Source organism: Pseudorca crassidens, chromosome 1 (genome assembly GCF_039906515.1).
Source record: "Pseudorca crassidens isolate mPseCra1 chromosome 1, mPseCra1.hap1, whole genome shotgun sequence".
NCBI lineage: Eukaryota > Metazoa > Chordata > Mammalia > Artiodactyla > Delphinidae > Pseudorca > Pseudorca crassidens.
This window is the reverse complement of record NC_090296.1, coordinates 194,340,604-194,351,933: the sequence shown is the minus strand read 5'-3', so window position 1 is coordinate 194,351,933 and position 11,330 is coordinate 194,340,604. Positions and strand designations below refer to the sequence as shown.

Here is an 11,330-nt window from a genome sequence, read left to right as displayed (position 1 = left end):
TAGCCTTTAAAATTCCCAAGTTTGCTCATTTAGGAGCATTTCTTAGCCAGTGGGTCACACTTTCAGGTGAACTATTCTATATTGTTTTTTTTTTTTTAGCGTTGATTCAGAATCTGACATCCAGTAACAGAAGGTAATACAAGCCATCACATTAAAACAAGCCTTTATTACATTTGCTTGTAATTTAGTTTGCTTATGGTTTCTAATCTCACATACACACAAAAAATATATTATTGACATCAAAGAAGTTACAGCAGATTTTAACCCAACAGACGTTTGTCCACTTCAAATACTACAAACAAACATCCTTTACTAGGGAAAAAATATTTTTTGGAAGTTTACTAGAGTTAATTTAGAGCGTATGAGTTACTAAAAAGGTGTGAGTTCCATCACAGTGTTGGAAACTAACAACAAAAATTCAATTAAGTACAACCTGACATTTATACACTATAGAAACAAAATTGCATTATAAAATCAGTAAGTTAATGAACTAAAAGACACACTTCACCTAAGATAAAAATATTTAATTTATAAATCACTGTAGAATACAACAAAAGAAACAAAATGATGCCATTGAAATTGATTTTTGAAGGATTTTGAGACTCAACTTATATTTTAATATTTTGTTCATATATAGCCAAGAGTAAGAGGGAAAGCCAACCTAGGGTCAGTCCAAAGTTCTGCAGGAGAAACATCAACCACGGTCGCTGTGTTTGAACATGAGTCATTTCAGGAAGCTAAAAAAAGAATAAAAAACCAGAATAAGATCCAGATATATTCACTGCTGGGAAAAGTTTGGTGGGAAAACATGAGAGACTCTGTTATTCAGAACTTAATAACCTTTCAAATTCCCCAAACAGTTACAAAATGTTTAATACCTACTCTTACCAAAATTCTAAAACATTAGATAAATTAAGCCATTTGATTTGGTTAGAAGGATCTTAGTGATACCAGAAATCTTAAAATGACAGACCTATCAACGGAAAGCAAACCCAACTCTTATTTTTATTTTTGGAAAATGCTTCAATGTGCAATAGATAATAAATGAAAGGTATCATTTTTGATCGTTCTGTTGGGTTTATGAAGTTGCTAAATTCACTGGCTATTACGAAGCACATACTTGTTTCTTTTCAAAATGATGACCGAGGTCTTCCTGACCTTTGGAACAATAAAGGCATCATCTCCTAAGGCTATATTTTATTCTCGGAGGGAGAAATGGCAACCGCTTTATGTTTGTGAAATGCCGTGCGCCATTGAGAGGGAAGCGTTCACTCAAGCATCTGTGTGAAATGCCTCACTGTGTTTGTCTCACATTCTTTCGAATCCCTCACCCTGAGAAGGTCAGAGCGAGTATCTCTCTCTCATGACAGTCATTTCTACTGGCGCACAGGCTCAGGTCAACATGGGTTGGAGACTGAACTCCGCCTTGGCACTGCTGACATTTGGGGCTAGAGGATTCTCTGTTGTGGGAGTTCTCCTGTGTCCTGAAGGATGTTTAGCAGCATCCCTGATTTCTATCCACTAGACGTCAGTTGTACGTCTGCCCCTAGTCATGACAACCAAGAATGTCTCCAGACATTGTCAAATGTCCCGTGGGGGCTAAAAACCACCTCTGATTGAGAACTCCTGGGTTCTTTTACCTAGCAAGAGAAAGGTCAAACGTAAAAAGTATGCAAGGGCTTTACATGTATGGCAGTGGAGAACAGGCTGACGTAGTTTTTCATGCCTGTATGGGAGCATCCGGTATATACATACCTTTTCAGATTCTTTTCCCTTATAGGTTATTACAAAATATTGAGTAGGGTTCCCTGTGCTATGCAGTAGGCCCTGTTGATTATCTATTTTATATATAGTCGTGTGTACATGTTAATCCCGAACTCCTAATTTATCCCTCCCACCACCTCCCTTTCCCGGTTGGTAACCGTAAGTTTGTTTTCTGTATCTGTGAGTCTCTTTCTGTTTCGTAAATAAGCTCCTTTGTATCATTTTTTTAGATCCCACATATAAGTCGTATCATATGGTATTTGTCTTTCTTTGTCTGGCTTACTTCACTTCGTATGGTAATCTCTAGGTCCATCCATATTGCTGCAAATGGTATCCCTTGCTTTTTTTTTTTAATCAAAATAATTGGCTCTGTGATAATGTGCCATCCATTCAGGGGTACCTTCTAGCAGCTCACCTTTCCCTCGAGGCCTTTCAGGATGCCCTGGCAGAAGGTCTTATGTGACATTTGCTTTCATTTACATCCATTTTATCATGCCCTTTCTTATATCTTTCCCCCTCTCCTGTTTACTCCTCATAACCCTGTAAGAGGTAAAATTATTAACTCCTTTCAGTTATGAGGAAACACTGGCTCAAGGAGGATGATGACTTATCCAAAGGCACACAGACATGATGTCAGAACCAAGACAAGGAGCCAGGTCATCTCATTATTGTAGAGGATATACAAACACCTACAAAGACCAGCTTTCTATCTGAAATTCACCTCTGTCTATTATGGCCAATACATTTCTAACTAATTAGAAAAAAATAGAAAATGCAAACACTAAAAATGTCCCATTAGGCATAAACTAGCCATTGCATGTGATAAAAATACGTAGTAGAATATACAGATATCACACTGCCTTCGTCATAAAAGACATCACATTACGGATTCTGTTTTTAAGGCAGACGATATGCACTGGAAAAAAAGCTATAACAGACTAACTTTGTACACCTATAGAAACAGACAAACAATGAAAATCAACATTTCAAAACCCTTTAAGGAGATTCTCACCCTGATATGGAAGCTTTGATCTCAATTTGGGTGGCCTGTCTGAACTTCCCATGTCCACGTGGTTTGGTAAGAAAACCCAGCTAAGCTTGCTTTTGAGACAATACTTGGCCCTCTTTTGGATGACTGTGGATGATATGTGAACCGTAATATCTCTTGGGTACATACCAAAATACCAGAGAGTTCTGCAGAAAGTCTTTCCAAAAGATACAAACATAAAATGCCAAGGCTCAGACCACATCTGATCACGGTATTTCACTTGCTCCAAATCTACCCACATTTAAAAAAAAAATTATTTATATTTTATTTATTTATTTTTGGCTGCGTTGGGTCTTCATTGCTGCATGTGGGCTTTCTCTAGTTGCGGCGAGCGGGGGCTCCTCTTCATTGTGTGCGAGCTTCTCGTTGCGGTGGCTTCTCTTGTTGAGGAGCACAGGCTCTAGGCACTCAGGCTCAGTAGTTGTGGCTCGCAGGCTCTAGAGCGCAGGCTCAGTAGTTGTGGCACACAGGCTTCATTGCTCCACAACATGTGGGATCTTCCTGGACCAGTGCCTGAACCCGTGTCCCCTGCATTGGCAGGTGGATTCTTAACCACTGCGCCACCAGGGAAGTCCTACTCACATTTTTAAAATAATTTCAGTCAGCAAATTTTGAAGGAAAATAAAGGTCCATTTGAATTAATTTTCAAGAGCATTTATTGTTCTTTTCCTGTTTTTAAAATGCCCAGCAAGAGGTTAAATGCCACCATTTTCCCTGGCTTTCGAGTGAGAAAAGACCCCTTTTCCTCCAGGGCAATTAAATTCTGTTATTGAACAGTTTTACAGATGTTGATTTATAACCTAAGACCAGAGGGGTGAAATGATGGATAGAGTGTGTTAACACTGAAGTAAAATGTAGAGAAAAAAAGATGAGAAATGTTAGTAAAACAGCCGTGCCCAGAGATAGCACTAGGAGAAATGTTCTTTCGATTTCTTCCAGATATTCGGAAACCTTGAAGTACAAAGTCCTTCCTTTTTAACCTCCATGCTTGGCAAGTTCCTCAAGTCAGATCAGTGAATGTCAAGATATGATAGTCAAGGGGTTGTAATCTTCTGGAAAATAATCTTGAACTCAGATGCAACTCTTTAACATACCACTAAGTTCTTTTTTTAAATTTTCAATCAGGCACAGGAAAGAAATTCCCTGAGATGCGCAAAGCCCACATATTGACGGTGATTTTTCTGCAGATAATTGTCCTTGCAAGTTCTATTAACTAATTCAGAGGTAGTTATGATGGTCAACTGCTGACTAGGATTTCTGAACATTTTAGAAAGTGATAGTAAATAAGTGTTTTACACTTGAGTCCATCCCGATAATTGTATCCTTAGTCAAACTGAAGCTTTAAAATGAATGTTCACAGAGAAGCTAGAACACATCCGGAAGGAAAGTGGATAAATACTAATATCATGTACCATGTAGTAATTAGATACTAGGGAGGACTTGTCACAAAAAAAGGGTGGTCTTTAAAATATCCTCTGAAACTAAGATTCTGTCTCTCCTTCTTGTACATCTAAGGTTCGCACTCCCAGGCCATACAAAGACTTCTCTGTCCATTTCCACTGGTATTCTGAAAACGCTTCCTTGTTGGTGTCATTAAACGTCAATTACTGGATTTTGCAACATTTACCTTCATTACGGTTCACAAATGTACATGCTAAAAAAGAAATCTCAGTGTCCCATATTTCTATTGATATAATACACTAAAAATTTCAAAGGCCTTTCATTATTAACAATGTACAATTCAAATATAGAAGTTCAACATTCATTTGTGGAAGACACTTGGCGATATCCCTTAGGAAGGTAAAATTGCAATGCAAATATTCGTCCCCTCTCAGGAATCCATAGCTTTTGGCGTCACCAACTTTCAAGAGAAATGATATGTTTCTCCATTCATGAAGCACAACTAACAACTGGTTTGTGCCATCTTCTTTTCAGAGGGACCTTAAGACCCATCGTGCACACTGAGTCGGGTATGTATTTGCCTTTGGTAAGAAGAACCATGCTTATTCCTAAGAAACATGATGAGGAAAAAAACCTCAGAAGCCTTTTTGTAGGGTGTCCTAATAATGTTTAAACTCTTTAGGGGCACACATGCAATGGGTTGGTCTGTCACATTTGTAAATGGCTTAATTTTGTCCTTGCAGAAGGGTCACTTCTAAGAACAAAGTGGAAACTTGTTAATGGAAGTCACCATTTGGTTGGCAAATCTGCAATGATCTGTTTGCATGTGCAACTGTACACTTAGTAGCTGTGTCACCTACAAATTGGCGCTTGCCAGCTACCTCTAAGGATTAAATTACGAGCCGATGCGGCTGCTGACCTTCTACACCTCCTGAAAGGAGTTCAGCGTGGAGGTCAGAAATGAGGTGCTCTGTGCTCTGGAGAAAACTGGCACAACAGGTCCTCAGATAATTAGATATTTTCAGGAGATGATTTTATGAGCCCAAATCTTGCATCTCCTCATATCTAGAAAAAACACTAAAATCCTTCATGCTGGTATCTGCTCCTCGTGACTAGCTAATCATGAGATTAGCAGAAACCTTCTGCAAAAAATATGTGCTTGATTGCATGGACTCCCCCTTCACTAAAACCACATATATACCGACCTTCCCCCCCACCTCTCTGAAGCAGTTTCTCAGAGCTATCTGAAATGCTGTCTCCCGGGCTATAGTCCTCATTTTGCCCCAATAAAACTTAACTCACAGCTCTCACGTTGTGCTTTTTTTTTCCCGTCGACAGTTGAATATCGAAGACTTCTGGATTCTGGTATGGCATGTAAGGAGATTACAAGTCACCAATTCATCCTAACAAGCGAAAAACTGAACAACCTCAAAGGTTAACCAGCCTTCTTAGATATGTCAGAGAAGTGAGGTCACAGGGCAAACTGCTGGCCTACATATTGAAAGACAAGAAGACACAGAGAGAGAATCACAATTTACTGTAGCAGAAACCACAAGCAGGAACTTTTGTAGGAACCGGCGCCAGGGTAGGGAAACTGGAGCTGTAAGTGATGGATCGTTAGAGGCTGAGTGTAGACAAGCCTAAGCGTTAAAAGCTTCAGGGGGAACCAGTCTTAAGGAGGCCTTCCACCCACACACTTTTGTGAATTTTACTGAGAGGAGCTCTACCAGGTTCTCACAGTGAATATTGGAGAAAAATGCCGTCAAGCTTCCAGACTTCAGAGCAAGGAAAGTTATCAGGGAAAAAGATGGGCATTAGATAAGGAAAAAAGAGTCAATGCTCCAAGAAGACGTAACAATCCTTAATGTGTATTCACCTAACAACAGCATGTCAAAATACATGAGGCAAAAACTGATAAAACTGGAAGAAGAACTAGATGGATCCATTATAGCTGGAGACTTTAGCGCGCCTCTTTCAGAAACGGACAGATCCAGGAGGCAAAATATCAGTAAGATCAAAGTGGAACTAAAGAGCTGGACCGTCAATCAGCTGGATAAAATTGACATCTACAGACCACTCCATCCAATCACAGCAGAACACACATTCTTCTCAAGCTCACGTGGAACATTCACTAAGACAGACCACATTCTGAGCCATAACGCTTAATAAACTCAGAAGAATAGGAATCATACAATGTCTGATCTCAGATCGCAATGGAATTAAACTAGAAATTTATGACAGAAAAATAGCTGGAACATCCCCAAATACTGAAGATTAAACAACACAGTTCTAAATAACATGAGTCAAGAAGAAATCTCAGGAGAAATTAATATTTTGACCTAGATGAAAATGAAAATCAACTTATCAAAATTAGTGGGATTCAGTGAACATAGTGAATAGAGGGAAATTTATGATTGAATGTATATGTTAGAAAAAAAGAAAGATCTAAAATCAATAATCTAAGCTTCCAATTTAGGAAACTAGAAGAAGAATAGCAAATTAAATCCAAAGAAAGAAGAAGAAAAGAAATAATAAAAATTACAGCAGAAATCAATGAAATTGAAAACAGGAAATCAATAGAGAAAAATCGACAAAACCAGAAGTTGATTCCATGAAAAGAGCAATAAAACAGATTAGCCTCTTCCAGGCTAACTAAGAAATAAAGACAGAAGACACAAATTACCAATACCAGAAATGAAAGAGGGGACATCACTAATAAATCCATGGACAATAAAAGGAAAATAAAGGAATATTATGAATAACTCTATGCCCACAAATTTGATAACCTAGATGAAATATACAAATTCCTTGAAAGACACAATCTGCTAAAACTAACACAAAAAGAAATAGACCATCTGAACAGGCCTATTTCTATTAAAGAAATAGAATCAATAATTAACAACCTTCCAAAGCACTAGACCCAGATGTATTCACTGGTGAATTCTATCAAATATTTAATGAAGAAATTGTGTCAGTTCTCTACAGTCTCTTCCCAAAGAAAGAAGCAAAGGAAATACTTTCTAATTCATTCTAAGAGGCCAGAGTTGTCTTAACACCAAAACCAGACAGAGATATTACAAGAAAAGAAAAATAGAGAGCAATATTTCTCATGAACAGAGTTGTAAAAATCCTCAACAAAATATTAGCAACTCAAATCCAACAACGTGTAAGAAGAATTATATACCGCAAAAAGGTGGGATTCACCCCAGGCATATACAAGCCTGGTTTAACATTCAAAAACCAATTAATGTAATCTACATTCCAATATCAACAGGCTAAAGAAAAATCACATGATCCTATCTATAGATGCGTATAAAGCATTGACAAAATTCAACACCCATTTATGATAAAAACTCCCAGTAAACTAGGAATAGAGGGAAATTTCCTCAAATTCACTATGAACATCTATAAAAAGCTTACAGCTAACTTCTCACTCAATGGTGAGAAACTCAAAGTTTTCCCATAAGAACAGACACAAAGCAAGGATGTCCCCTCCCACCACTGCTTTTCAACATCGTATTGGAAGTCCTAGCAAATGCAGTAAGAGAAGAAAAGGAAATAAAAGGTAAAGAGATTGGGAAAGTGAAAATAAGACTGTGTTTATTTGTACTTGACATGATCATCTATGTAGAAAATCCAAAAGAACCAACAGCAAAGCTCCTGGAACTATTAAATGCTTATATCAAGGTTACAGAATACAAGGTTAATATACAAAAGTCAATTGCTTTTCTATTTACCAGGAATGAACAAGTGGAGTTTGAATTAAAAATATATTACCATTTATATATTTATATTAGTACCCAAAATGAAATACTCAGGTATAAATCTAACCAAATATGTGCAAGATCTATATGAGGAAAACTCTAAAGCTCAAACAGAAGATGTCAAGGAAAAACTGAATGGAGAGATATTGCATGTTTATGAATAGGAAGACTCAATATTGTCAAGATGTCAGATCTTCACAACTTGATCTACAGATTCAATGCAATCCAAATCAAAATTAAAATCCCAGCAAGTTATTTTGTGGATATTGACAAACTGATTCTAAAGTTTATATGGAGAGGCAGAAGACACAGAATAGCCTACACAATATTGAAGGAGAAGAATAAAGTTGGAGAAGAACGTCAAGACTTACCATAAAGCTACAGTAATTAAGACAGTGTGGTATTGGCAAAAGAATAGACAAACAGATCAATGGAACAGAGTAGAGAGCTCAGAAATAGACCCACATAAATATAGTCAACTGATCTTTGACAGAAGAGCAAAAGTAATAAAATGGAACGAAGTCTTTTAAACAAATGGTGTTGGAACTATTGGATGTGCACATGCAAAAATAATGAATCTATACACAGAACTTTCATAAAAATTAAGTCAAGATGAATCACAGATTTAAATGAAAAACAAAATTATAAAACTACTGGAAGATAATATAGGTGAAACCTAGATGACCTTGGGTTTGGTAATGCCTTTTTAGATACAACATCAAAAACATGATCCACAAACGAACTCACTGACAAGCTGAAGTTCATTTAAATTAAAAACTTCTTCTCTTGATAACATCAAGAGAATGAAAAGATAAGCCAGAGACTGGGAGAAAATATTTGCAAAAGACACATCTAATAAAAGACTGTTTAAAATATACAAAGAACGCTTAAAATTCAACAATAAGAAAACAAACAACCCAATATTTAAAATGGGCAAAAGAGCTGAAAAGACACCTCCCCCAAGGAGGTAGAAGGTATATCGATGGCAAATAATCATATGAAAAGATGTTAAACATCATATGACTTCAGGGAATTCCAGATTAAAATGGCAATGAGATACTGCTGCACACCTATTCGAATGGCCTAGATCCAAAAAACGGACAACACCAAATACTGGCAAAGATCTGAGGCAACAGGAACTCTCATTCATTGCTGGTGGGAATGCAAAATGGTACAGCCACTTTGGAAGACATGTGGCATATTTTTTGCAGAACTAAACATTCTCTTATCGGTAAGATCCAGAAATCACATTCCTCAGTATTTACCCAAATATTTTGGAAACTTATGTTAATAGAAGAACTTGCACATGGATGTTTACAGCAGTTTTATTCATAATTTCCAAAACTTGGAAGTAACCAAGGCATCCTTCAGTAGGTAGATGGATAGGTAAATGGTGGTACATCCAGACAACTGAATATTATTCAAAGCTTAAAAAAAAAAAAAAAGCTATCAAGACATGGGGAAAATGTAAATGTATATTACTAAGTGAAATAACAGGCAAAACTATGGAAACAGTAAAAAGATTAGTGGTTGCCAGGAGTTAATGGAAAGGGAGGGATGAACAGGAGGATCACAGAGGATTTTTAGGGCAGGGAAAATATTCTGTCCGATACTACAGTGGTGGAATACATGTCATTTGTCAGAACCCATAGAATGTACACCACCAAGCACGAATCCTCATGTAAATATTGACTTTGGATGCTAATGATGTATCAGTGTAGTTTCATCAATTGTCACAAACATATCATTACAGTGGTGTGGGATGTTCATAGTGGCGGAAGGTGTGTATGTGGGAGTCAGATGGGAATTTTCTGTAGTTTCTAGTCAATACTGCCATGAACCTAAAACTGCTCTAAACAATAAAGTTTATTAATTAAAAAAAATCCATTTCCTAGTTACACTAACCACATTTCAAGCACTCAGCATAGTCACATGTGGGTGTGGCCACCATCTTAGACCATGCAGACAAAAAAAATTTTTTTTTTATTATCTAAGCCCAGTGTAAATTAAAGAAACACTCAGCATGGCCTATAGGCTTACTGGGAGAAACATTATAATGGTTATGGATCATCTGGTATCGATTATGGATCTAATGATATTTCTTCTGTTCCACCTATACCTTCCTATTTTCTAAGAGTAAAACTAGAAAAAAATGAGAAGGAAAAACTAAAGAATATTTTGAGTTACTGGATTGTTTGGTGGCTACGGCCAAACTACAGAGTGCCATTTCAAAGTCTTTTATTTATACTCAGAACAGGAAGATATTTTTCCAAGTATTTTCCATAGTCTCATAACACTAATACACTTAGATTTGTTTTAATCATCACTGCTATGAAGATCCACTGGGAGAGCTCTATGTTGTCTAGCACATGAGAAAAATTAACTTTTGAATATTCACCCACTCACATATTTATAACAATGTTAATTTTTCAGTTTTTCTCTTGACTTTTGAAGGGTCATTTGATGATTGTTCATTGCTAACATGTTGCTAAAAAATGATTACAAAAAGACATGTAGGAGTTCTGTTAAACAGAGAGGTAGATAGATTACCGTTTTAAATGACACCCCAAAAGTTTATCCAGTGTTTGCGAAACCTAATAACTCAGTCTGTATAATCTTTTGTCTATGCACTGTCTCCAAGAAAATTTTCTGAAGATGTCATCCATGAGATCACAACTTGCTGAAAAAACTAGTAAAGCAGAAAGACTATTTTGCCTTTATGAATCCAAGAGATAGATGCACTGCTCTTGTCTGTCTGTCTTCTCCCTTGTGTTGGCTGAGCAACTTACTTGTGTGAGTAAGTATTCCACCACAGACACAATCACATTACCTTTTTGTTTTTCTTTCAGATTGTGGCTCTTCATAGCAGTGATCATCTCATACATTCAATAAACTTTAGATGAATTGTAAACAACCTATGTTACTCCGGATGAGCAAACAAGATTGTATCTGGCATTCACTGTCACAAACTTCACAAAAACAGGGAAGTTGCTCTAGTGAATGAAAAAAAATCAGATGAGGATCAAATTTGTCATTCAGTCCTCAGCAACAATTTAGGAAAATATCATCCTTTCTAACTCTGAAAAGCAGTAGAGATTTCTTTTATTTACTTATTGTCATCAACATAGGTTTATCTATTCATGCAACTTAAAATTGAGGAAGAAGAGAAAACAGTGGATAGAATTGCAGCAGCTTTCTGTTTCAGTGAGCTTAAAAAACAAAAGAAGAGAAATGAGCTTATGTGATTAATGATGGAACCCTTTTGACTTGTAAATGTCTTTAACTTACACAATTTTATTCACCATAGAATTACATTAAAAAATTACTGTTTATGAAACATGTCTTTCCATAAG

At 36.7% G+C, this 11,330-nt stretch overlaps 1 protein-coding gene across 2 annotated transcripts in view; it reads right to left on the bottom strand.

Annotated features, from left to right (window-relative positions):
- Positions 1-200: 200 nt before the first annotated feature.
- Positions 201-11,330, bottom strand: part of SLC39A12 (solute carrier family 39 member 12) — a 70,612-nt gene continuing 59,482 nt past the window's right edge. For both annotated transcript variants that reach the window (XM_067705762.1, XM_067705675.1), the window contains exon 13: positions 201-737. In XM_067705762.1, the coding sequence (XP_067561863.1) occupies positions 609-737 (129 nt within the window). In that variant the 3' untranslated portion in view covers positions 201-608. The remainder of the gene's footprint in view (positions 738-11,330) is intronic.